Source organism: Macaca mulatta, chromosome 19 (genome assembly GCF_049350105.2).
Source record: "Macaca mulatta isolate MMU2019108-1 chromosome 19, T2T-MMU8v2.0, whole genome shotgun sequence".
NCBI lineage: Eukaryota > Metazoa > Chordata > Mammalia > Primates > Cercopithecidae > Macaca > Macaca mulatta.
This window is the reverse complement of record NC_133424.1, coordinates 46,564,841-46,591,354: the sequence shown is the minus strand read 5'-3', so window position 1 is coordinate 46,591,354 and position 26,514 is coordinate 46,564,841. Positions and strand designations below refer to the sequence as shown.

Genomic DNA, 26,514 nt, shown 5'->3' with positions numbered 1-26,514 from the left:
TCTACTAAAAATATAAAAATTAGACTGGCGTGGTGTGGTGGTACATGCTTGTAATCCCAACTACTCAGGAGGCTGAGGCAGGAGAATCGCTTGAACCCGGGAGGCAGAGGCTGAAGTGAGCTGAGATTGTGCCACTGCACTCCAGCCTGGGCAACAGAGCGAGACTGTCTCAAAACAAACAAATAAACAAGCACCAGTCCTGCCTGTGGCCTACAAGACCCTGTGTAATCAAGCTTCCTTGGGCAACCACTCCACCTCCATCACTCCACTCAAGCATGCTTCTTTCCTTCTTGTTCCATGAACGTAACAAGTGCATTCTCGCCAGGAGTCTTTGCACTTGATTTTGGCCTTCCCTGGACCCACATTCCCCAGGAACCCACAGATCTCCCTCCCTCACTTCCTTCCGGTCTCAAGTCAAATGACTTCTCTTTCTGAAATGGCAGCCTGACCCAGCACAGCCTGACATTGCACCCCTCTGTGGTTCCTTCACTGTCAGAGGTCATGTGTTTGCTTGTCTTTCGGATCGTTGTCTGTCTCTTCTGCAGAACGTCAGCTCTGGGAGGCCAGAGAGTGATTTTTGGGGGGCACTGCTGTGACCCTGGGGCCCGGCATAGGCCTGGCACACAGAGGTGCTCAGTGAGCATGTGTTGAATTCTGGTGTTCTGGTGGGATCCAGGAGCTGGGTGGGGAAGTCTGAGAGAGTGAACTCGAACTCAGGTCCTACTTGTTTGTTTGTTTGTTTGTTTTTTGAGACAGGGTCTGACTCTGTTGCCCAGGCTGGAGTGCAATGTTTCAGTCTCGGCTCACTGCAAACTCCATCTCCTGGACTCAAACGATCCTCCCACTTTAGCCTCCCGCGTAGGTAGGACTACAGGCGCACGCCACCGTACCTGACTAATTTTTGTATTTTTTGTAAAGACAGGGTCTTGATACGTTGCTGAGACTGGTCTCAAACTCCTGGGCTGAAGCCATCCACCAGCCTCAGCCTCCCAACGTGCTGGGATTACAGGCATGAGCCACCGCGCCCGGCTCGGTCCTACACATTCACCATGGTTGAGTGCCAGTCCCTCCTAAGGGTGGTCTTTGTGTCAAATTCCTTCATTGTTTCCCAAACTTTAGAGGTTTGCCTACAACCTTCAGGACTTTTGTCCTGTCTATGAGTCACCTGCAACATGTTTATTGAATACATTTTAAAAATCAATTCAGTTGATTGATTTTTTTTTCTTATTTATTTATTTATTTATTTATTTTGACTTAGCCTCATGTGAAGCCGGTTTGGCATTCTGGTTTCCTGTTGTTCTGGCGCATACTAAATGAAGCATACACAGTAGCGTCACAGTGGCTCCCGGGGCCCTCAAGCTGCACTTTGGGCAGAGCGGGGTTACTCCCCGATCCCCGGTTATTGACAATGTTCTGCTCCTCTGGGCGAAGTCCTCCCAGGCCAGACCTGCTGGAGCCAGGATCTGTCGTCGGGGGACAGGTGTGTCAGGGCAGGGCTGGTGAGCATGTATGCAGCGGATCTGGAAGAGGCTTCCCTCCCGGCTGCCGAGAGGGCCCTGTGTATCCCCAGCCCCATCTCATGCCTCTCCGGCCTTGCTTCAGCTCCTCGAATTTTGCAGTTTTGCTAAATATGTTCCCACTTGGGGCCTTCACACATATGTGAGTTTCCTTCCATAGGGAAGCCTCCCCTGGCCCCTCAGACCTCAAGTCACACTTAGATTCTATGCTGTAAAACAGCGGTCCCCAACCTTTTTGGCACCAGGGATCGGTTTCATGGAAGACAATTTTTCCATGGACCTGAGAGTGGGGAGGGAGCTGGGGATGATTCAAGCACATTACATGTATTGTGCACTTGATTTCTATTATTATTACATTGTGATATACAATGAAGTAAGTCTACAACTCACCATCACGTAGAATCAGTGGGAGCCCTGAGCTTGTTTCCCTGCAACTAGACGGTCCCATCCGGGGCTGATGGGAGACAGTGACAGTTCATCAGGCATGATCTGTGAGTACGCAACCTAGATCCCTCGCATGCACCGTTCACGATAGGGATCATGCTGCTACGAGAATCTAAAGCTGCTGCTGATCTGACAGGAGGCGGAGCTCAGGCGGTCATGCTTGCTCGCTGGCTGCTCACCTCCTGCTGTGCAGCCCAGTCACTAACAGGCCACAGACCAGTATCAGTGTGTGCAGTACAGCACTGGGGACCCCTGCTGTAAAAACTCTGAGCTACCCCTTGGGAGCAGGTGTCACAGTTGTGGTTTGATATGTGCATGAGATTCTTTCATGTCCTTCTCCCTGCAAGACTGTGAGCCCCGTGCGGAAAGGGCATGCACTCTGCCAGCTTGGACAGGCCCCACAGAGTGCCTCCCTTCCCACTGCCCACGGCCTGGCCCCCACCCATGTCTGCTTTCCTCCTGCATGTGGACTTCCCGTCCCAGCCAAGCAGCCCCATGTCACCTCCCCTCCCGACCTGGTTTGTTCATTCCTGCCTCTAGGCCTTTCTTTTGGTCTCTGTGCTGCATCCTCTGCCTTCTTCAAAATGCAGGGAGAGGCGGGGCATGGTGGCTCATGCCTGTCATCCCAGCACTTTGGGAGGCCGAGTTGGGTGGATCACTTGAGGTCAGGGGTTCAAGACCAGCCTGGACAACATGGTGAAACCTCGTCTCTACTAAAAATACAAAAATTATCTGAGTGTGGTGGGCACCTGTAGTCCCAGCTACTCAGGAGGCTGAGGCAGAAGAATCGCTTGAATCTGGGAGGCAGAGGGTGCAGTGAGCCAAGATTGTGCCACTGAACTCTAGACTGGATGACAGAGTGAGACTCCATCTCAAAAAAAAAACAAAAAACAAAACAAAACAAAAACCAGGCAGAGCTGCCGTATAGGAAACCCTGCCCTCACTGCTGCAGCCCACGGCTTAACCTTACTGCTCCTCCAGCACCCGAGCTCTGTGAGCAGCCTTTGGTTCTCACCAACACAGCCGTGTAGCACAGCGTCGGAGTGTGGCCTCTGCAGCCAGTGGTTGGGGCTCAAATCTGGGCTCCACTGCTAACAGCTGGGGACCGCGGAACTGATATAACTTCTCCAGGCTTCAGCCGCTTGTTCTCAAACATGCACGTGCATCAGAATCCACCAAGGACTTCTCAAAACACAGATTACTGGGCCCCACCCCAGGGTTTTTGATTCCTGAAGTCTGGGGTGGGGGCTGAAAATTCGCCTTTTTAGCAAGCTCCCTTGTGCTGCTGATGCTGCTGCCTAGGGACCACACTTTGAGAACCATTGTCTAGTTGTTAGGGAAGGTAAATGAGGTTAATGGAGATTAATTAACGCAAACTGGGTAGAATCATAGAAAGCGTTCAACAACTGTTAGTTACTAATCCCATTTACACGAGACACTCTGGCCCTTTTTTACTTCCTGACAGGTATTATAGAAAAAGTGCAATTGATACAAAAATTAGCTGGGCGTGGTGGCAGGTGCCTGTGATCTCAGCTACTCGGGAGGCTGAGGCAGGAGAATTGCTTGAACCCAGGAGGCAGAGGTTGCAGTGAGCCGAGATCGCACTACTGCACTCCAGCTTGGGCGATAGAGCGAGACTCCATCAAAAAAAAAAAAAAGAAAGGAGAAAGAACGAAAGAGAGAAAGAGAAAGAAAAAAAGAAAGAAAGAAAGAAAGAAAAAGAAAGAAAGAAAGAAGGAAAGAAAAGAAAAGAAAAGAAAAGAGAAAGAGAAAGGAAGGAAGGAAGGAAAGAAAGGAAAAGAAAGAGAGAAAGGAAGGAAGGAAGGAAGGAAGGAAGGAAGGAAGGAAGGAAAAGAAAAGAGTGCATTTGAATCAGAAGAATTGACCCCAGGGCCTGGCCACACCATTTCTGAGCTCCGGGACCCCGGGAAAATCACCTAACTTCCCTAAGTCTCAGCGTTCTCATTGTCACAGAGTTGTCCTCGGAGACCCTTCTCAGGATAGCCTGAGCCTCTGGAAAGTGCTTGGTATACAGCTGGTGCTTAATTAATGTTTCTTGAACTGAATGTAGGGATGTGTAAAATTTGCTGACACTGCAAATTGCAGCATGAATATGAGAGATGGGGGTGAAACCAACATGGGCTCGTGAGACCTACATCTGCGGCTCACACTCCAAGCTGCAGGGACCAGGAGGTAATCTCAGTGTAAGAAGCCGGCCAGGTGTGGGACAATAGGGAGTGGTGGGGACTGTGGCCAATGCACAGGACCCTCCCTTTCAGCAAGCCATGGCCACGTGCAAGTGCAAGCCTGGTGCTGTCAACTGATCTGACTGCAACAGAAACCAGCATGAGGATTTTTATGTGAAATCACCCAGAAGTCAAACCAGACCCAGCCCGCAGCTACCAGCTCAGAGTGGGAGCAACTTAATGGCCACTGACCCTGGGTTCAAGGCTAAAATCCCTGGACCCTTGCCTGCACACCAGGCTCAGCCGAGGGCAAGGAGAAATTCTGTCATCGTTCTGTAGACGGTGGGATGGCAGACTGCCCAAAGACGGGTCAGAAAGCATCAGGATCTAGACTGGCTTTAGCTTCGGGGCATTTATTTCATGTCCCTTTTGTACAGGCCCTGGGGCCAGGTGTCGGGGCAGGAGACCAGGCAGGAAGTAGCAATAAATAACACGGACAGACAGAGCTCCTCTCCGGACAGATGAGGGTAAAGGTGGTTGGAGAGGAGCCGTAATGAGGGCGTGGGGGTGTTGGCAGGGAGGGGCAGCTGGGAAGGAGGGGGAGGTCAGGTCCCCAGGACCTCACTGTCACCTGCCTCATTCCCCTCCTGCCCCAGCCCCCGCTACTTTTGGGAGGAAGGGAGCCCGCAGCCAGTGGGGGCCAGCGAGGGTCCTGAGGGGGGTCAGCCACATGGGCTGCCCCCAGCTCCTTCACTTGACCCGGATTTCAGCATACTCAGCTAGCTCCTCCGTCAGTGTGTAGCTGTCCTTGGTGGGCCGTTTCCCCAGGTCCGAGTGAGAATAGCTCAGGTCCAGCTCTGGGGGTTCTCCCCGAAGGCCCAGCAGCCTCCTCTCAGATCCCAGGCGCCTCTCGCTCTAGGAGGGGAAATCACCCATTAGCAGGGTCCTGCTCCCTGCCTTTTCCCCATGCAGAGGCCAGAGTATTTGCACCCTCAGAGCTCCTGAGTTCCGTACCAAGTAAATCCCTGTGTCAACCTCCTTTCTCAAGGACCGCAGGCCCAGCAGGCCCAGCGGTCACCAGGTCCCACTCTGGAGCTTCTGCCAGTGTTAATCATTGCTGAGCTTGAAATCTGCCTACAAATTCAGTCTATCCAGGAAGCTTTCTTCTTCTTTTTCTTCTTCTTCTTTTTTTTTTTTTTTTTTTGAGACCCAGGCTGGATTGCAATGGCTCAATCTCGGCTCACTGCAACCTCCACCTCTGGGGTTCAAGCGATTCTCCTGCCTCAGCCTCCCGAGTAGCTGGGATTACAGGCGCCCGCCAACACGCCTGGCTAATTTTTTGTATTTTTAGTAGAGATGGGGTTTCACCATGTTGGCCTGGCTGGTCTCGAACTCCTGACCTCAAGTGATCCAACCACCTCAGCTTCTCAAAGTGCTGGGAAGCCACCTAGTCAGGACCCCATCTTTCCAAATTCCTGGAAATACCTGGTTTGGTACGTATCCCCCATGTTTAGATCCGGCATGGGTTCCCCCTCCATCTGGGAGGTCCTGCAAGTGACACGTGGGTTCCCCTCATGCTTCCCACCCCCCAGTCACAGGAATTTGGACACACAGGACGGGGGCCACAGACAGAAGGGAGCTGCAACAGGAGAGACTAGACAAGGCCAGCACCGCCGGGCAGGCCCAAACTTCACCAGAGACCACCTTGACACCTGACAGGGACACACGGACATGCACGCCAACCCCAGGGCCCAAGGAGGGCCCAGAGGAGGGCACACTGAGGCCCCCGGAACCTACCTCCTGGGGCGCTCAGTGAGAATCCAGGGTAGAGACCTCTTTGGACTATTGGAGAAGGAAATGCAGTCACAGACGCAGGCAGGAGGAGGGAGGGGTTCCTTGGGCCCCACGTCCCATCGCCCCCTACAGAGCTTCAGCCTGGGCACCTCCTCCCCAGCCTCCAGGTCCAACCCAGCCCTGGAATGTCCTTCCTCTCCTCCTCTGAGAGGCCACCCCACTCCCCTGCCCCTTGGCCTCACAGGCCCCTCCCAGGCCCTCGGTGATCCTGGTATCCAGGTTCCCAGGCCAGCCTGGCGCTGCAGGGCTCCGGTCCTTACCTCGTACTTCTCTGGTGCCCCCGAGATGCGGAAGTCGCTGCTGAACAGGACGGGAGGGCTGTCCCCTGCTGAGAAGCTGGGGCTCTCTGTCACGTTCTTTCTGTAGGGCGGGACTCGTCAGACCTCCCTCTGCCCTCCCTTTCTGCACCCCCATGTGTTTTAGGAGTTCGGCTCAGGGGACCTCAGAGTTCTCCCACCCATCTCTAAGATGTGGCAAGCAGCCCTTTCAGAACCAGCCTCTCCTGCCCACACAGCCCATCCTTCCCACCTCTGCGGCCCCTGCCTGGCTGGGGATGAGCCACCTGGCCGCTGGGCTCTGCTGTTTTTCAGGACCCCCGTCTGGATTCTCCAGGTTCCCCCTCATAGGCTCTGGGTCTGTCTGCCCCTCTTGCCGCCAGGATGTGGAGCAGAGAGGTGAATTTATTTCTCAGGACAGCTGATGTGTGTACACCACAAGGAAGAAACACAGCTGCAGTTCAGTTGGGCCAGGTAGCTGTGGTTTGGGGCTGGAGAGGTTTTCTGTCTGTTTATTTGTTTGCTTGTTTGTTTGTTTTTAGAGACAGGGTCTCTCTTTGTCACCTAGACTGGAGTACAGTGGTGAAATCATAGCTCACTACAGCCTCAACCTCCCAGGCTCAAGCGATCTTCCCTCCTCAGCCTCTGGAGTAGCTGGGACCACAGGCCCGTGCCACTATGCCTAGCTAATTTTTTCATTTTTTTGTAGATGGGGTCTCCCTATGTTGCCCAGGCAGGCCTCTAATTCCTGAGCTCAAGCAATCCTTCCACCTCAGCCTCCCAAGTAGCTGGGACTACAGGTGTGTGCCACCATGCCTGGCTAATCAAAAAAAAATTTTTTTTAGAGATGTGGTCTTGCTGTGTTGCCCAGGCTGGTGTCAGATTCCTGGCCTCAAGCAATCCTTCCGCCTTGGCCTCCTAAAGTGTGGGATAACAGGTGTGAGCCAATGCACCCAGCCAAGGCATATATTTTTTGCCACAGATGTGTGTAATCTTTGGGGCTTCTGGCGTCAAGTGGACCTGCTGTTGTGGCTGTAGGGGGTACCTGGGCTTTCCCCACCACACTGGAGTGTGTAGCGGAGAGTTACTGGAGATAGGGAGGCCGTCAAAATAGAATGTGGGGAAACAGGCCTCAAATGATGTGTGTAAAGGGCTCAGCCCAGGCCCTGGTGTGCCCCTGACCAGCAGGGGCTGGACTTAACAGGAACCCTCTCTCCTCTGTCCCGCTGAACATCCCAGAGCAGAATCTGCCTTCTCTACACTTAGGGTGCTGCCTTCCCCCGCCCACTCCAGGCCTCCATCTCCCACCAGGTCCCCTTTTTGGATCATCCCCAGATCAGCCCCGGCTGGCACTCACTTCCTGCGTGTCTGGGTAATGTAACAGACGATGGCAATCAGGATGGCAAAGGCGACCACAGCGCCCACAGGCCCGATCTTGGCCCACATCAGTCGATCTGAGGACAGAGAAGACCCAGGCGCCCTTAGGGCTATGGGTGGTGGTGACAACACCTGAGAACTTTGGAGACGTGCTGGGGTGACAGTCAATGTATTCACGCAGCCGGGGCATCCTTGCACTGACTGACTGGCACGGAGGCTCCTGGCGCCAGGGCAATCCCTTTTGTGCTGGAGAGGCCCTGGGGAAGGGCTCATACCGCCAAGGTCAGAGCAAACTCGGGGCAAACTCAGGGCGGCTTCTCCTCTCCACCCGGAAAGGGAGAATTTGACCTTTTTCTCAATCTGCATAGCCCATGCTCTGTGGCTGTTGGTCAGCCTTGGGAGCTTGGATCCAAGAGGAGCCCGCTGCCTCCTGTGGCTCCCACCCCAAGTCCATGCCACTCACGGGCTCCCTGGAAGGGCAGCTCCAGGCTCTTGGCGCCATAGAGGTTCCTCGCGGTGCAGATGACGCGGGGCGGGGCCTGGGCCTGCCCCCGCAGCGTGAGGATGCTGGTGAGCACCAGGCCGCTGCGCTCGGAGTACACGAACTCCCGCTCGCTCTCGTTCACGGTCACATTGCGCGACGGCAGCTCAAAGGCCACGGATGGCTCCGGGTTGGACTTCACCACGCACAGGCACTGCACCGTGTCTCGGGCTGCCGCGCAGTGGGACTCCAGGAGGAGCACAGGAGCGACTGCAGAGGCAAAATCAGGACTGAAGGTGGCCAGGAACCAACGAGGCCCGGCCCGGGAGACTCCTTGGCTCAAGGCAAGGCCAGCGTGGCCAAGGATGGGGGCGGTAGCTTCAAGTAGAGCCCTCCAATTTCCCCCTCCTTTTTTCTCTGTCCTGACTGAGAGTGCCTTGACCTCACTACGACCCTGCCGGCTGCCTGTTTTCACTGCAAGCTTCACTAACCCACGCCAGGGGCCTTGAACATTCCCAGGCACTGATAAAGGTGTTTAGATTGTTGCTCAAAACACTAAAAGAGGTCGAGCACGGTGGGTCACAGCTGTAATCCTAGCACTTTGTGAGGCCGAAAAGTGGATGGATCACCTGAGGTCAGGAGTTCGAGATCCTGGCCAAGATAGTGAAACCCTGTCTCTACTAAAAACACAAAATTAGCCAAGTGTGGTGGTGCACACCTGTAGTCCCAGCTACTCGGGAGGCTGAGGCAGGAGAATCATTTGAGCCTGGGAGGCAGAGGTTGTAGTGAGCTGGGATCTCGCCACTGCACTCCAGCCTGGGTGATAGAATGAGACGCTGTCTCAAAAAAACCCCAAACAACAACAAAAAAAATGAAAGAATGAAAGAAACCAGCCCCAGCCCTGGGCCAAATTCCTTAAACCCTCATGTAAACCCATACCCTGACCCTCACAGACATGTCTGGGTAGAACCTCCCTTTCTCTCACTGTAGCACCGTGCCAGTTCCCCTCCCAAATGCTTTGGACTGGTGATCACCTGGTGTTTAGTGCCTCTCTCTTTGGAATCCCAAGTGGCCTCATTTCAGGATGGTTTGGGGTGCTCTCTTGGGGCGATTCTTCTGGTGCCGCTTTTGAGGTGACTCTAGCCTCAGGTTCGGCCTGGACGGAGCACTATGTCACAGGGATGGGCTGTTTCTCCTGGGCCCTGGCTCTTTCACTCTCTCTAACCTCATTCACTTTGAAATACATAAATCAGATCACAGCACTCTGCTCAAAACCCTCCTTCTGTTGCTCCGCGATTCACCTAAAATACAATCCTTTATTTTTTATCGTTTTGAGACAGGGTCTGGCCCTGTCGCCCAGGCTGAAGTGCAGTGGCAGTACTATAGCTCATTTGCACTCCTGGCCTCTAGCGATCCTCCCGCCTCAGCCTCCCAAAGTGCTGGGATTACAGGCATGAGCCACTGCACCCAGCCACATTCGACCACTTTTGACATGCAGAAAAAATTTCACATAGTTCAATGTAGTATATACAGCAAAAAGTACGAATATTCACCCTAAATGAAATCAGTACAGATTGCAAACAGCCTTGTGTTCTTTAGGGCAGATTTTGCCGTCAAATCAGGGTGTTGCCAAAATTGCAAAAAGCCTTTTGATTTTAAAGCTTTATGTTCAGAACTGCAGAGGACGGTAAATCCATCTTACTCATGACAGTTACTGGAGGGTTTTTGTTTGTTTTTGTAGAGACAGGGTCTTGCTATGTTCCCCACGCTGGTCTTGAACTCCTGAGCTCAAGCAATCTTCCTGCCTTGGCCTCCCAAAGTGCTGGGATTATAAGGTGCAAGCCACTGTGCCCAGCCCAAAATACAAAGTCTTTCATCTACAAGGTCCCTCAGGCCCTGCCTGACGACATGCTCTCTCCTTCTCTTCCCCTGGCTTAGTCCTTTCCAGCCACACCGGTTCCTTGCTGTGTCTCAAAATCGTGGAGCTTTCTGCCACTCCAGGATCTGTGTGTTTCTCCCTCAACCTGGAACACTTCCATCAATTGCCTGTGGAACGCCCTCCCTCGCTCCACATCGGCCTCTACCCACGCGGCATCTCCTTCTCTGACCACGCAGGGAAGCTGCACCTCGCTCCATGCATCATTCACTCCCTGCCTAACTCAGCTCTCCTCTGCAGCACTAACCCTCCCTGCATCACACGCTGATATAAGGGGCCCCCTGTTTTCATCAAGACAGGGGCTTGCTCCATCTCCACTCTGGGCCTCACACGTAGAAGGGAGGAACTATGGAAATCTCCCAGCCCCCGGTCTCCCCAGACCCTTGGGGCTCACAAGGTTCAGACTATCCCTTCCTTTCTGGCTTCCAGACTCTGCTCCTTCCTTTCAGTCCCTGCTGCAGATGCCCCCTACTTCCTCCCCTAAAGCCCCCTTGAACCCTGGCCCCCCCTCACCCATGGGATTCCCTTCTGCCACTAGCACCAAACACCACCCTCCACCCAAAGTCACTTGGTTGAGCTTTGCTTTGCTGCCACTGGATTACAAAAATAGTACTGGTAGGCTTTTTTTTTTCATTTTCAAAAATAGGAAATTATTATTATTATTATTATTATTATTATTACTATGATTTTTTGAGACGGAGTCTCTCTCTGTCGCCCAGGCTGGAGTACAGCGGCGCGATCTCGGCTCATGGCAACCTCTGTCTTCCAGGTTCAAGTGACTGTCCCGCCTCAGCCTCTTCAGTAGCTGGGACTACACGGGCGTGGTGATGCCCGGCTAATTTTTGTACCAAAATACGAAACTGTTTCCCAGCACCGAATGCTGCTTTTTAAACTATGTTCTCTTTCTCGGCCGGAGAGTCCAGCACCCTCCTTGGCTTGCTCTAGACTGAGCACGGGTTCTCAGTGAGTTCTTACCAAAACCCACTTCCACACAGGCAAGAGACCCTCGGCTCACCTACCCCACCTACTTTCAATTTCCAGCAAAAAGAATGTGCGGGTAATGGTGGTGAGAGTCATACGGGCACACGGATTCACGGCAGGGATGGGAACCTCTGTGCATACGTCTCTAAGTCTACTAAATAAAAAGTCCTCTTCGGGCAGAGATGCAATATGCTTGCTATAGCGTTAACCAGCTAACACACCATAGAGTACATTAATAACAGCGAACCTGAATGGACAGACTTAAAACTTTTTCAAAGCACTTCCACTCAAGACAGCATCACTGGTGCTCTGTTGACAAAGTGTCCGACCTGGATGTTGGCGGAATGCCGATACCCTGCAGGTGCACGTGCTTAGTATCTTTGCAGGCAACCTGTGAAGCTGCAGAAACTGTTATGGGGCTCTAGACAAACCTCAAAGACAAAGGTACAAAGAATGAGGAGTTTGCAATGGGATGGATTTGGCTTGAATCCCAGCTCTGCCATCTACTGGCTGGATGAGGCCACTCAGCCTCCTGGACCTACAGGATGGAGTTCTCATCTATGCAAACCAGGGGGTTACAGTCAGTAACTCACAAGGGGCTACAGGACTCCGAAGATAGGCGCGCAAGTGTGTTGTAAACACTTAACATCCCATCCGGGCGTGGTGGCTCACACCTGTCACTCCAGCACTTTGGGAGGCCAAAGCAGGAGGATCACTTGAGCCCAGGAGTTTGAGACCAGCCTGGGCAACAGAGCAAGACCCCATCTCTACAAAAAATTAAAACATTAACTGGGCATAGTAATGCATGCCTGTAGTCCCAGCTACTCAGGAGGCTGAAGTGTGAGAAACAGTTGAGCTCAGGAGGTTGAGGCTGCAGTGAGCAATGATCAAACCATTGCATTCCAGCCTGGGCAACAGGGCAAGACCCTGTCTCTAAAAAATAATAGTAATAATAAATATGTTTAAAAAATAAAATAAAAACACTTAACGTCCCACCCAAGTACTCATGGGTAGATAGACAGAACCATTCCAGCCGAGGGGTCACATGAGCAAAACCTCAGCAGCAGAACACACACAAATATTTAACCTGGAGTCCAAAGGAAAAATCAGTGAGAAAAATGATGACATCCAATATCCACAGAGTACGTAGCACTATGAACACTCAGTATTGTTCTCTTAGTTCTTCTTTTTTTCGGGGGCAGTGGAGGGGTGGGACAGAGTCTTGCTCTGTCATCCAGGCTGGAGTACACTGGCTCCATCTCAGCTTACTGCAACCTCCACAACCCCCAGGCTCAAGCGATTCTCCTGCCTCAGCCTCCTGAGTAGCTGGGACTACAGGTCTGCACCATCACGCCTGGCTAATTTTTGTATTTTTAGTAGAGATGGGGTTTTGTCAAGTTGGCCAGGCTGGTCTTGAACTCCTGGCCTCAAGTGATCCACCTGTCTCAGCCTCCCAAAGTGCTGGGATTACAGGCGTGGGCCACCATGCCCAGCCTAATTCTCTTAGTTCTCACAGCCATCTTTGTGGTAAGATACTGTTATGAACCCTTGCTAAGGGTTGCAAAACTGAAGTCACTTGCCTGAGCTCTTGCAGGAGGATGGGGACAGAGCTGGGATTCTGGCCCAGGTCTGTTCAGCCCTATTGGGACTGGATGCCAGTCAAACTTCTGTTTCCTTGTATTAAACTGGGGTGAAGAATGGTATCCTCCCCCCAGTCACATGGTTGTAAGAACAAAATAGGTCAATATGTGCAATGTGGCCGGGCGCGGTGGCTCAAGCCTGTAATCCCAGCACTTTGGGAGGCCGAGACGGGCGGATCACAAGGTCAGGAGATCAAGACCATCCTGGCTAACACGGTGAAACCCCGTCTCTACTAAAAATACAAAAAAATTAGCCGGGCGTGGTAGCGGGCGCCTGTAGTCCCAGCTACTCGGGAGGCTGAGGCAGGAGAATGGCGTGAACCCAGGAGGCGGAGCTTGTAGTGAGCCGAGATCGCGCCACTGCACTCCAGCCTGGGTGACAGAGCAAGACTCCGTCTCAAAAAAAAAAAAAAATATGTGCAATGTACTCAAGCTAGTTCCCTAGACATCTCAGGCACTCGGCAAGTTTGCACGCTTCCTACATGCCCCGTGCCATTCAGGGCTCTGGGGTGGGCAGGTAGGACAAAAGGCCCTGCTCAAGGGTCACCGCCATTGTCAGTGAACATTGGAGCCCTGGTGCCAGGGAACATTGACTGTATGCAGAGGGAGGGAGCCTGAGGGTCACACTCTCCAAGGGCAAGCACTTTGACACAGCCCTGGGTGAAGAGTGGGGAGCTGGCAGGTGGGGCAGGGGACAGGGCCACTGCTCCCCTCAATTCCAGCAGGGTGAGGCCTGCACACTCCATATCTGCCTGTGTGTTCGTTTTCAAGAGAAGCCAGATTGAGTCCTGGAGTGCTAAGAGCTGTGAGGGAGGTGAGGCAGCCAGAGGTTTAACAGCTGGGGCAGACAGGAGTCTGGAAGTATCGGGCTCGGACCAATTTTATAGCTGCCTGGCCTCAGGGAATTCCGCCCCTGAGTTTTCTCCTTGGTGAAGGGGAGAATGATAACACACCCCTGTTTCACAGGGTGACCCTAGGATTGAAACTGAACCAGATAGGCCGGGCGTGGTGGCTCACGCCTGTAATCCCAGCACTTTGGGAGGCCAAGGCGGGTGGATCACTTGAGGCTAGGAGTTGGAGAACAGCCCAGGCAACATGAAGAAACCCCATCTCTACTAAAAATACAAAAATTAGCTGGGCGTGGTGGTGCACGCCTGTAATCCCAGCTAGTTGGGAGACTGAGGCAGGAGAATCGCTTGAGCCTGCGAGGCAGAGGTTGCAGTGAGCCAAGATCGTGCCCCTGCACTTCAGCCTGGGCGACACAGTGAGACTCAGTCTCAAAAAAAAAGAGAAAAAAGAACTGAGCCAGAAAACAGCTGTAGGGGATTCAAGGTCTGGCCCAGGGCAGGCCCCTAATGCCCGCTTGCTGCCCACTGCTCTTACTATAAAGGAGAGATCTGCGCCCCACCAGAAAATGTATGCGAGGTGGTGCTGCATGCTTGCTCAAGTGCTCCCATCACCTCCTCTCTCTGACTCTTAAACTTAAGAATCACTGGTGTGGGGTGTAGCAGGGGACAGGGGACAATAAGAGGGGGAAGCTGGCCCAGGATGGCACGCACAGATGGAGGGAGCAGGGGACCACGCAGTCCCGCACCAGGATCACTTCAACCCCACTAGGGAACAGAACCAGGAGGGAAAGTGCCCAAAGATTATAGGTCAGCAGGGAAGGGACGGCTTTGCCACGAGAGGTGGCCCCACAGGACTAACCTATATCTGCCATGTACTGATTGTCACCATGTACACAGCACAGAGCATATACCGTGTAGCAGACACTGCATTGAATTCTTTGCATGTTGAATGTCATCAAACTTTCTGACAAATTTGTGTGGTGGGCGCCATTATGGGCGTCGTGAAGACCAGAAAGGTGAAGTTTAGAGAGGAGTGCTAGAAGCCAACAAGAACTTGAGGGGAAGCAGGGGAAATGGAAACAGGAAGGCAACATTCCAGAGGGAGTTGCTTGAGGAAGGGGAGTCAAAACTGTGACTTGGCTGCTACAACCTGGAGTGATGGCTGTGGCGGTAGGGGTGGTGGGAAATGGTGGCACAGTCCATAGTGAGGAGATGAGAAGCGCTGGCCAACCATGCAATGGTGAGTTTCATTTCCAAGACAGTAGCTTTCTATGTGCATCTATGTCATCTCTCCAGCTATTCTCTACCTGTTCATAAGCGTGGTGTCTTCTCAGCCCTATCCTCCACCTTTCACAGAGCCGCACAGTCTTTTGTGTATAACAACTACCCCATCAATGTATTCTGCTGTCATAACATAGGATGAGGTCAGCCTTGGGCAGGGAAGAAGAATGGAACCAGACTGCCTGGATTCAAACCTCAAATTCTGCCATTTCCTGGCTGTGGGGACTTAGGCAAGTGGCGTAACCTCTCTGGGTCTCAGCTTCCTTCTCCATAAACAGGGGAACAGTAATAGAACCTCCCTCATGAAGATGTCATGAGGATGAAATGAGTGGGTTGCTGTACAGCGCTTCCAACAGTGCCTGGTACATAGCGACACTCTACACAGGTTAGAGATCATGGTCATTGTTTTGGTTAATGCAGAGGGGCAGTAGCCACAGGATCCAGAAATTTCATTGGTCAAAAGTCCACCCCAGGCTGGATGCGGTGGCTCACGCTTGTAATCCTAGGACTTTGGGAGACTGAGGCGGGCAGATCATCTGAGGTCAGGGGTTCGAGACAAGCCAGGCCAACATGGCAAAATCCTGTATCTACTAAAAATACAAAAATTAGCCAGGTGTGGTGGCTGGTGCCTGTAATTCCAGCTTCTCAGGAGGCTGGGGCAGGAAAATTGCTTGAACCCAGGAGGCAGCGATTGCAGTGAGCAGAGATTGCGCCACTGCACTCCAGTCTGGGTGACAGAGCAAAACTGTGTCTCAAAAAAAAAAGGAAAATAAAGGTCCACCCCTGGATGTGGGAACACAGTATTCTCAGATGGGATTTTATATTCCTGCTGTGAATTCAGCTTCCCTTCCTGGTCTCTCCGGAGGACAGGCAAAGCCAACACTGATTGGGATGCATGGGCACCCACAGTAACCCTGGTGTCCCCCACGGAACCATCCATCCCCGGCATAGGGGAGTGAAAGTTACTCACACTCCACAGCCAGGTTGAAGGGGAGTGGAAGGTACTCACACTCCACAGCCAGGTTGAAGGGGAGCGGAAGGTACTCACACTCCACAGACAGGTTGAAGGGGAGCGGAAGGTACTCACACTCCACAGACAGGTTGAAGGGGAGCGGAAGGTAGTCACACTCCACAGACAGGTTGAAGGGGAGCGGAAGGTACTCACACTCCACAGACAGGTTGAAGGGGAGCGGAAGGTACTCACACTCCACAGACAGGTTGAAGGGGAGCGGAAGGTACTCACACTCCACAGACAGGTTGAAGGGGAGCGGAAGGTACTCACACTCCACAGACAGGTTGAAGGGGAGCGGAAGGTACTCACACTCCACAGACAGGTTGAAGGGGAGCGGAAGGTACTCACACTCCACAGACAGGTTGAAGGGGAGCGGAAGGTACTCACACTCCACAGACAGGTTGAAGGGGAGCGGAAGGTACTCACACTCCACAGACAGGTTGAAGGCGGTGGCCCTCTGGCCATACTGGTTCTCAGCCACGCACCAGTACTCTCCATCATCCTCGGGTGACACGGCTGGCAGCTCCAGCTGCAGCTCGCTCTCGTAGATGACTGTAGCCAGGATCTGCTTCTCCTTGAAGATGGTGAGAATAGGGTCCGGGTTGCTCTGCGTAGAGCACAAGATAGAGACCGTCTCCCCCTCTACGGCCACCATGGTCCCGTTCACCGTCGGCTTCCAGGGTGCATCTGAGGGGTGGGACGGGACTGATGGTCAGAACCCAGTAGATGTTTCTGCCAGCCACCCCCAGATAGGACCCCAGATCCCACCCCAAACCTAGCACACCAGTTCAGGAAGGCTCAAGTGACCCCAGTCCCGGCTATCTCGTTTCCAAGAACAGCAGCTCTGTAGCCAGAGTGCTTGTCTTCAGATCCCGACTCTACCCCTGCCCAGTTGTGTGTGGGCCCATGTCTTAACCTCTCTGGGCCTCACTTTTCTCATCTGGAAAATGGGCTTTATAATAGTTCCATCTTCATAGGGGCAATCATCTAACATTCACTGAGAACCTGCTGAGTGACAGGCATTGCTCTAGCTTGAATGCCTAAAGCATGTGGAAAGAGCAGATGTACTTAAATAAAATATATACTTTGTAAGATGGGAAGAAGTATGTAGAGAAAAATAAAGGGGCTGAGGGTATGGCAAATCAGGGTAGTTATAGTTTGGGATAGGATGATGGGGGAAGGCTTCAGCGAGCCTAGGAGGTAGGCAGAGCCAGCCATGGGAATACTGGGGGGAAAAGGGCATGTCAAAAGCACGCAGGAGGCCAGGCATGGAGGTTCATACCTGTAATTCCAGCACTTTGGGAAGCTGAGGCAGGCAGGTCCCCTGAGGTCAGGAGATCGAGACCAGCCTGACCAACATGGTGAAATCCCGTCTCTACTAAAAATACAAAAATTAGGCCGAGCTCGCTGGCTCATGCCTGTAATCCCAGCACTTTGGGAGGCCAAGGCAGGCAGATCACGAGGTCAGGAGTTTGAGATTATCCTGGCCAACATGGTGAAACCCTGTCTCTACTAAAAATACAAAAATTAGCCAGGCGTGGTGGTGTGCGCCTGTAATCCTAGCTACTCGGGAAGCTGAGGCAGGAGAATTGCTTGAACCAGAAAGTGAGAGGTTGCAGTGAGCCAAGATTGCGCCACTGCACTCCAGCCTGGTGACAGAGTGAAACTCTGTCTCAAAAAAAAAAAAAAAAAAAAAAAAAAAAAAGCCCGCAGGAGCTATGGAGCAAATGTTGGCTGGGGCTGTCATTGTTAATATCCCCAGTGCTGGGCACTTTGCCTCAATACACATTTGTGAATGAATGAATGAAAGAATGAATGGTCTCTCCTTGGTTCTCAGCTAAGAATCCTCTTCTGACCAGCTCCCTTCTTGCAGGCCCAATAATATAAATTTGCATACAAGGGGCTGGATGAGGCCCGAAGTCCCCTCAACCCTCTCATTAGAACTACAATGAAATTCATTTAAAAATGCGGATTCCTGGCCAGGCGCAGTGGCTCACGCTTGTAATCCCAGCACTTTGGGAGGCTGAGGCGGGAGGATCACTTGAGCCCAGAAGTTTAAGACCAGGCCAGGGAACATATCCATTCTCTGTCTCTACAAAAAAATAGAAAAATTGGCTGGGTGTGGTGGCTCCTGCCTGTAGGCCCAGCAGTGCAGCAGGCTGAGGTGGGAGGCTCGCTTGAGCCCAAGAGTTTGAGACCAGCCTGGGCAACATAGCAAGATCCCAACTTTACAAAACAATTTAAAAACTAGCCTGGCATTTGGTGGTGGTGCACACCTGTAGGCCCAGCTGCTTGGGAGGCTGGGGTGGGAGGCTTGCTCGAGCCCAGGAGTTTGAGGGCAAGGGGTGCTATGATGGCACCACTACATTCCAGACTGGGCAACAGAGCAAGACCTTGTCTCCAAAAAAATTTCATAAAGTAAAATTTTCTGGGGCCAGGCCCACACCAAGTCCCAGAACAGCCAGGAGCTGCCCTCAGGAAGCTGCAGCTAACAGGCTTCCCTAGGAGGCAGGCCTGGGTCTTATCCTGGGAAGGAGGGTGAGGCAGAGCAGGTGTTCCCCAGATTCTTGTGCAAAGAACGAAGGTGCACATTGACCTGCAACCCTCCTGTCCACCTTGGTCTCGACTGTGTTTACCGCCCGTCCCCTGCGGGGCTCAGCCCCTAATCGCCCTGGATGAGGCCTCTTCCCTTTGTCTCTGGGCTGCAGGTGGGCGTGTGGACACACAGGGCAGGCCACTCACACATGACACTGAGCCCCACGGTGCGGTTGTCCTGGCCGTAGGCATTCTCGGCCAGGCAGGCGTAGACGCCGTCCTCGGCGGGGGTCACCTCCTCCAGCTCCAGGAGCAGGCTCTCGGCCACGGCCTCCCGGAGCACCGTCCCGTCCCGCATCCAGGTCAGCAGCGGCGGCGGGTTGCTGTCAGCCCCACAGAGCAGGCTCACGTGGGAGCCCTCGATGGCTTCCACCGAGGAGTTCATCTCCACAATCACCGGGGGGTCTGAGGCCCGCGACACAGCGACTTTAGTGAGCAGGTGCTGGGGACTCGGCCCAGTGCCCTCTCCCCGCCAGCCCGGCCCAGCTTCCAAAACTGCCCGGCCTCGCCCTCAGCCTTGGCCCCACCCCGGGACTGCCTGGTTCCGCCCCCACCCCACCCCCCAATCCCTGTCTGGCCCTGGCCCTGGCCCCGCCCCCATCACTGCCCGGCCCCATCCCCAGGTCCATCCCCTCCCTGGGCCCCGCCCCACCCCGTCCCACCCCGCCCTGCCCGCACCCAGGCTCACACTTGACGTCCAGGCTGGCGTAGCCTTCGAACTGCAGGGTGGTGTTGGGGAAGGAGGCCTGGCAGCCCAGCCGGTGGCCGTTGGCCTCCCTCGTGGGCACGAAGTGCAGCAGCGACACCTGCACCCAGGTGCCCTCGTCCTCCCGCAGCCGGCCCAGCACAGCGGGCTCCCCCAGCCCCTCGTGGCCCAGCCAGCTCAGCTCAGGACGCAGCTCTGGGCAGTTGTCTGGCACCATGCAGCTGACCTCCACTTCCGTGCCTGCCACCACCTCTGGGGGCACTACGATGTTGGGGGTGTCTATACGAGGCGGGGAAAGGGAGGGCTGAGGAAGCAGCACTGGGCTACGGTCCCAGTCCCACCCCACCCACCCTCCTCCTTGTCCACCTCCATTGCTGGCAATGGTACGCCTCAAGGGTACCGCCTCCGCTCCCTGCCTCCGGATCCAGAGTTCCCCTCACCCTTCCTCTTCTTGGTCACCCCGGAGCCCTCCACGGAGCCATCAGAGCACCATCGTAATGAAAATCACAGTGTCGTGGCCAGAGCACTTGACAGCGTTTAACTTGCCAGTCCCTCCCACGAAGTGAGAGGGCAAGTACTGTAATTTTGCTTATTTTGCAGATGAAGAAACTGAGGCTGCAGCTGTCACCAGGTAACACTGGCTACAAACCCCGTAGCTCTGGCGTCAGTGTGGGGCTCTCCACACCTCATCGCTTCCCAAGCGGCTCTCCTCTCCCATGCCTGCTTGGTTTACCCTCTGCCTGGCACATGAGTGTGTGTGTGCAGGGGTGTGTGTGTGTGCGGTGTGGGTGTGTGGTGCATGTGTGTAGTGTGATGTGTGTGGTTTGTGTAGTGTGTGGTGTGTTTGTGATGCATGTGTGTAGTGTGTGGTGTGTGGGTAGCATGTGCATTGTGTGGTTTGTGTGTATGGTATGTGTGCAGTGTGTGTTGTGTGTGTGATGTGTGGTTTGTGTGGTGTGAGTTTAGTGCTGGTGTATGTGGTGTGTGGTCTGTGTCATGTGTGGTGTGTGTGTGATGTGGGGGTAGTACATGTACGTGTGCAGTGTGTGGGGGTGTTGTGCAATTTGGGTTGTGTGTGGTATGTGGTTTGTGTAGTACGTGGTATGTGTGTGTGGTGTGTGGTGTGTGTGGTGTGGCGTATGTGGTGTGAGTGTAGTATGTGGTGTGTATGTGGTGTGTGGTTTGTAACATGTGTGATGTGTGTGCTATGTGTAGCACGTGGTATGTGTGTGGTGTGTGAGTAGTGCATGTATGTGTGCAGGTGTGTAGGGTGTAGTGTGTGTGGTTTGTGTAGCATGTGATTTGTGTGTAGTGCGTGGTGTGTGTTTGGTGTAGGGGTAGTGTCTGCAGTGTGTGTTGTGGTTTGTGTAGTGTATGGTGTGTGTGTGCAGTGTGTGGTGGGTATAGTGTGTGGTTTGTGTGTGTGGTGTGTACATGGTGTCTGATTTGTGTAGTGTGTGTGGTGTGTGTTTGGTGTGTGGTGTGTATTTGGTGTGTGGGTAGTGTGTAGGTAGAGTGTGCAGTGTGTGGTGTGTGGTTTGGGTAATGTGTGGTGTGTGTGCAGTGTGTGGTTTGTGTAGTGCGTGTTGTGCATGTTTGTTGTGTGTGGAGTGTGTGGTTTGTGTTGTGATGTGTGGGTAGTGCATATATGTGTACAGTGTGTATACATAGGGTGTAGTGTGTGCATGGTTTGTGTGGTGTGTAGTGTGTGGTGTGTGGGTAGCATGTTCAGTATGTGGTGTATGTATGTGGTGTGTGTACTGTGTGGTGTGTGTAGTGTGTGTGGCGTGTGGGCAGTGTGTGCAGTGTGTGGTGTGTAGTTTATGTGGTGTGTGGTGTGTGTGTGGTGTGTGGTTAGTATGTGCAATGTGTGGTGTGTGGTTTTTGTAGTGTGTGGTGTGTGTGGTGTGTGTTTGGTGTGGTGTGTGTGTGTGTGGGTTCTATGTGTGTAGCATGTGCAGTGTGTGGTGTGTGGTTTTTGTAGTGTGGTGTTTGTGTGTGTGATGTGTGTTTGGTGTGGTGTATGTGTGGTGTGTGGGTAGAGTGTGTGTAGCATATGCAGTGTGTGGTGTGTGGTTTGTGTAGTGTGGTGTGTGTTGTGTGTGTTTGGTGTGTGTGTGTGTGTTTGGTGTGGGGGCAGTGTGTAGGTAGCATGAGCAGTGTGTGGTGTGTGGTTTTTGTAGTGTGTGATGCATGTGTAGTGTGTGATGTGTGTGTGGTGTGTGGTTTGTGTAGTGTGTGGTGTGTGTGGTGTGTGGGTAGTGTGTAGGTAGAGCGTGCAGTGTGTAGTGTGTGATTTCTGTAGAGTGGTGTGTGTGTGTGTACTGCACCTCTGCAGTCCCTTTCCGCACCAGGGTGAACCCGGCTGTCTCATAGGGACCCAGCACTGAGGGCTCCAAGCAGCAGCGCCACTCAAATGAGTGACTGCCTCATTTGAAATGAGGCAGGGGGATCCCATGAAATCAGGCAGTGTGCCCTATTCTGATTGCCGTGTCTGGCCATAGCTGTATTCTATTTGGCTTAAAGGATTTAAAAAAAAAAAAAAATCTGAATCAGTAGCCAAAATTCAAGAATTAGGAGATTACACCAAAGAATCCAAAATTCTGGTTTATCTTGAAAACTCAGAACGCCTGACAGCCATGGCCCTGCTTTCTGTTGGCCAGAGCTAGAGGCCACGTGCCAGGTGCTGCCCTGGGCACTTGACAGCATTTTACTCATTGCCTTAAGTGCTGTTCTTATCCCCATTTTCCAGAAGAGAAAACCAAGGCCCAAGGAAGTTAAGTCACTTGCCCGAGGTCACTACGCTGAAGTGGGGACCCAGCAGCCTTGCCCCTACCCACTGGCCCCACTGCCTTTCTCCAGGTGTTTCCAAAAGAGTAGGAGCACCTGTTTCCCTCTGAGGCTAGCAAGACTATTCTGGGGCCCTGCTTTGTTCATGTGTGTCATCTGCATGGTCTGCGTGGGCCTTGAGGTTTGCACCCCCAGCCAAATCAGCACCTCCCAGATCTGCCATCCAGGCCTGCTGGGGAAGGTGTGGGGAGGCCTTCCGGCCACACTCCTTCCTGCCCCGCTGCCGCAGCCCCCGGTGCCTGCACAACCGCTGGGGACTCACTGATGATGTCCAGGACGCTGTGCTCTGAGAAGGTGTACTGGTTGTAGCCGCCCAGGTCCCCACGGAAATAGTACTTCCCGCCCAGCTCGGGGCTGACGTTGCTGAGCAGGAGGGTGCAGTTGCGCAGGCCCAGGTCCCCCAGGAGGCGGCTGCGGCCCTGGAAGCTCTCGTGTACGACTTGGGTGCGCGACTTGAAGACCACCGGAGGGTAGTTCTTGGGGTAGGGGCTATTGAAGTACCAGACGCCATGCACCACGGCGGGCCGCAGCTCATCCGGGAAGTCAAAGCGGCAGGGGATGGAGACGCACGTGCCTTCGAAGGCCGAGATGGACGAGGGCATCCAGGCACCCCAGTGACCCCCTCGGGAGGCTGCGGGCAAGCAGGAGAGCTGAAGTTCAGGGACACATCCTACCTGATCACCCCCTCCAGCTCCCATCCCCAACCACGTGCCAGGGGGTGCAGGGACCCACCTCCAACCTGCTCAGGGGCCAAGGCCCTTGGGTCCCCAGCACCTGTGGGCCATTACCTGAAATCATAATCCAGAACAGAGGCAGTGCCGTGAGGAATATCATTCTGTACAGCAAGTGAGTGATCGCTGGAAAGGGAGAGGAGAGGGTTAAAGGCTGGGGGAAGTGAAAGGGGGTGTTCCATGGGGCCTTCAGGAAGGGGCTCATTCACATGCTAGCTGCTGCTGCTATTATTATCTATTAATGCCTTTATTTACTTGTTTTTCTGAGACAGGGTCTTGGCTGGAATGCAGTGGCACAATCACAGCTCACCATAGCCTCGAAATCCTGAGCTCGTGTCATCCTCCTGTCTCAGCTTCTGGTATGCTCCACCACACCCAGTTAATTTTTCTTCTTTTTTGTGGAAATGGGGCGGGAGGGGTCTCACTATGTTGCCCAGGCTGGTCTTGAACTCCTGGCCTCCGGCAATATTCCTGCCTTGGCTTCCCAAAGGATTACCGGTGTAAATCACCTTGCTGGTCTGCTGATATTTTTTAACTTTTTACTTTTTGAGATGGGGTCTCAGCTCTGTCGCCCAGGCTGAAATGCAATGGTGCAATCATGGCTCACTCCCTGAGGCTTCAATCTCCCAGGCTTACGCAATGCTCCAGAGTAGCTGGGTCCTCAGGTGCGCACCACCATGCCTGGCTAATTTTATTGTAGTTTATTTATTTTGTTATTTATTTATTTATTTATTTATTTTTAGAGATGGGAGTCTTGCCATATTCCACGTTGCTCAGACTGGTCTCAAACTCCTTGGCTCAAGCGATTCTCCTGCCTCAGCCTCCCAAAGTGTAGGGATTACAGGCGTGAGCCACCTCACTCGACCTGCTGCTATTACTTATAATTACAAACCCTTCGATGGCATTGGCCATGCGCCAGCCCTCATTGCTTATTCTGCTGTCTTAACTCATTTGATCTCTTTGAGGAAGATGCATTATCCTCATTTTATAGCTGAGGTCCAGAGAGGTTAAGTGACTTGCCCAAGGCCACACAGTCGGTCTGCAGTCTTAGCCGCATGCCCTGTCTCTGTGCAGTGATGATGTGCTGATCAGTATCTTTGTCATTATGATGGCCCTGGAGAGCTCCAGCAAGAAAGAACCAGAGAGCCAAGGCAGGGCCAGCATTGCAAAGCGGAAGCAAGGGAAGAGAATTGGTACCCTGCCCCTCACCTGAGTCTCCCTGAGTTGGGAACGTCTTCTGGGTCCACCTGAAGCTGCCACACAGCCTGCAACAAGAGTCACTCAGGTGCAAGAGGGTGGGATCGGGGCCCCCAACCCGCCCTCGCTTCAGTATCTCCTGCATGGGTTGTGATCTGTTGTCAGGCTGCCCGTGTGGCCTCCCATCGTGCCTGGGACCCTCCCACACAGCCTCGAAGCCACTCTCTGGCAACAACTCCCCACAAGCTGGGGTGTGGGAGAACTGTGGGGAGGGAAGGGGGGAACGGCCGCATCGGGGTTCCGGGGATGAGGCAGAGGGGTGTGGCGAGTGGAGTGAGGGAGCAGATGTCCCACGGCCGGGGCCTGGGGGTGGCGGGCAGGGACCCAGCACCATCAATGACTGGGTTTCACAACATCAGCATTCCCGACATGCCGTGTGAATTCCTGCCGCCCTCTCCCACCCCACAGACGGCCCCTGGTGTCTGCACCCTCACCAGAAGCTGGTCCCCGGTACAAAAGAGTCCTGTTCCCTCGGGGAGGGGATGCTTTAGCCTGCGGGGGGCTTTCAGGGTGGGTGGGGAGTGAGAAAGGGGTCAGGCACTCCTGACTGGGCTTTGCGTGGGGCCAGGAAGGCCCAGGGCGGGGGCTAGCAAGCCCCTGGCACCCTGCTGCTCCGTGGGTTGCCTTGGGGTTGGAGCCAGGGTTTCCAAGTGATTGCTTTTCCCAGTCTCCACCACCCTCTTCCCACGGACAGAGACGCGTGCACACACATATCCAATCGCCGGGATGAAATGTGACAGATGTAGCCCCAGTCAGAAGGGGCAGGCACACACAGCAGAGACTCACGTGGACACCCAGACAGGACCCTGAACACACAGACAGGCACGGGGACCCCTGTGCCCACAGAGATGGGCTGGCACTCACACAGTTCCCGAGGCATGCGTGCAGTGCCCCTGCTGCTGTCCACACACACCTGGACAGACATAGACCTGGCATTCGGCGCGTACACACACACACACACACACACACACACACACACACACACACACACAGCCCTGCATGCACGGCAAGCTGACCAAGATGCAAGGAACTGCACACACACACTGAGGATGGCTACACACGGGTCCAGCCAGACATGCGCCAGTGGACACCTGGCCGACGCTGCCCTTGCACCTGTGACGGGAAGGTACAGGTGAGAGATGCAGATAAGGATGAGCACGTGCCTGGGCAGACATGAAACCATCAGGTAAATCATGTACTCTTAACAGCGGGGAAAGCCAGTTCTCGGGATGGGGGCCAAATCAACCTCAGCTGTTACAATGTGTGTGGTCACAGTCCATAAACATATGTACAGCAGATCTGTTGGGTTAAAATGTCAAGGGAAGGATGAGATGAGGACAAATGCATCTAGAAAGTTTCCTTAGTTGGGGCCGGGCGCAGTGGTTCACGCCTGTAATCCCAGCACTTTGGAAGGCCAAGTTGGGAGAATCTCTTGTGCCCAGAAGTTTAAAACCAGCCTGGGCAATATAGTGAGAGTACTGTCTCTTAAAAACATAGTAATAAAAAATAAAAAGTTTCCTTAGTGGGGATTAATGAATAAAAGTTGACTGAGGCTCACAGAGGAAGGTGCATGGGCAGCCGTGTGTGTGTGTGTGCGCGTGCACACACACACACACACACACACACACACACCTGTTGGGTGCCCAGGTGCTAGAATGCAGTCACTTACAGTCCATTGCCCCATCCACCTCCCAGATTGCAGACTGCAGGTATCTGATCACCTGGACATCCTTCCATTCTTCAGCCAGACCCAGACCTTCTCCACCCCATCTGCCCCACACTTGGGAACCCCAAGGAAACCTCTCCTGCAAAACCTTCACCCACAAGGGGTGCTGAGGGGGGCCCTTTGTTCTTTCTCTCTGCGGTTTCTTCCCAGAGCCCCATCGCTGCCCCAGTGATGGTCCCAGCCCATCCCCAGAGCAGCTCCAAGCCACACCCTCCTGCATCCTAAATCAGTGGCGGTGCACAGCGACGCTTCCTCACCCACAGCACCTGACTCTGCTCACGTCTGGGTGCCACTGCCCCGGCGCCCTGCTCCCCATGCCCCGGCCTCCCTGCCATCGTACTCACTTGGACGCAGTTGCTTCTGCACCTCTGCTCCGCCGGCCCAGCTCGCAGTCCCCTGCCTCCCAGGGTCTAGGCCCCCACTTGCCAGCCCCTCCCCTCCCCCTGGGTGCCAGGGGCCGCCTGCCTCCAGGGCCCAGCTCCTCCCTACCCCCGGGGGAGGGGGGCACAAAAGGGCCCTTGTCACTACAGGGCTCGGACTGGGCAGCCTGACGCTTGGGTTCTCCTAGCTCCTTCCTGGAGGGGTTGGGGGTGGCTGCCTTGCTCTCTCCCCATCCTCCATCCCTGAACACCCTGATTCTGGGTCCTGGGGAGGGGGGGCAGTCTAACCTCTTTGGAAGTCCCAGGCTGAGGGACAGAGGCATTGTCCTCAGGGAATCTTAGTGGCAACATTAGGTGGGCAGCAGAAGGAGACGGGTCCTTTCCACCCTCAACGTCAGTGCCACCTCCTCTTGCCATCTGAAATGACCTTCCGTGTT

The 26,514-nt window shown here is 53.8% G+C and overlaps 2 protein-coding genes across 15 annotated transcripts in view; both read right to left on the bottom strand.

The window, feature by feature from the left end:
* Positions 1-3,287, bottom strand: part of CD22 (CD22 molecule) — a 37,942-nt gene extending 34,655 nt beyond the window's left edge. Inside the window, exons 1-2 of one of the 2 annotated variants that reach the window (XM_077982154.1) lie at positions 2,977-3,287; positions 1,908-1,971 (exon numbers count right to left, since the gene is read on the bottom strand). The gene's annotated coding sequence lies outside the window, so the exon portion shown is untranslated. Of the gene's footprint in view, positions 1-1,907; positions 1,972-2,976 lie in introns of those variants that run through there. The other variant, XM_077982146.1, reaches the window with a different exon arrangement.
* Positions 3,288-4,544: 1,257 nt separating this feature from the next.
* On the bottom strand, positions 4,545-26,085 carry MAG (myelin associated glycoprotein). 13 transcript variants are annotated; one of them, XR_013410482.1, is made up of 12 exons: positions 26,042-26,085; positions 23,924-23,979; positions 22,772-22,840; positions 22,246-22,614; positions 19,116-19,412; positions 18,575-18,832; positions 15,947-16,519; positions 15,537-15,908; positions 8,117-8,938; positions 7,634-7,730; positions 6,262-6,361; positions 4,545-5,062 (listed from the first exon to the last, which is right to left on the bottom strand). XR_013410482.1 is itself a non-coding variant. In XM_077982124.1 (12 exons), exons 3-11 carry the CDS (start codon positions 22,815-22,817, stop codon positions 5,957-5,959), a joined length of 1,749 nt encoding a protein of 582 aa, XP_077838250.1. In that variant the 5' UTR covers positions 22,818-22,840; positions 23,924-23,979; positions 26,042-26,085; the 3' UTR covers positions 4,545-5,062; positions 5,945-5,956. The 13 variants fall into 13 exon arrangements, 9 of the variants coding, with proteins under 9 accessions (XP_077838250.1, XP_077838246.1, XP_077838247.1 ...); XM_077982124.1 differs by lacking the exon at positions 15,537-15,908 and adding an exon at positions 5,945-5,989 and having other exon boundaries at positions 8,117-8,404; positions 16,259-16,519; XR_013410480.1 differs by having other exon boundaries at positions 15,537-16,519.
* Positions 26,086-26,514: the final 429 nt, after the last annotated feature.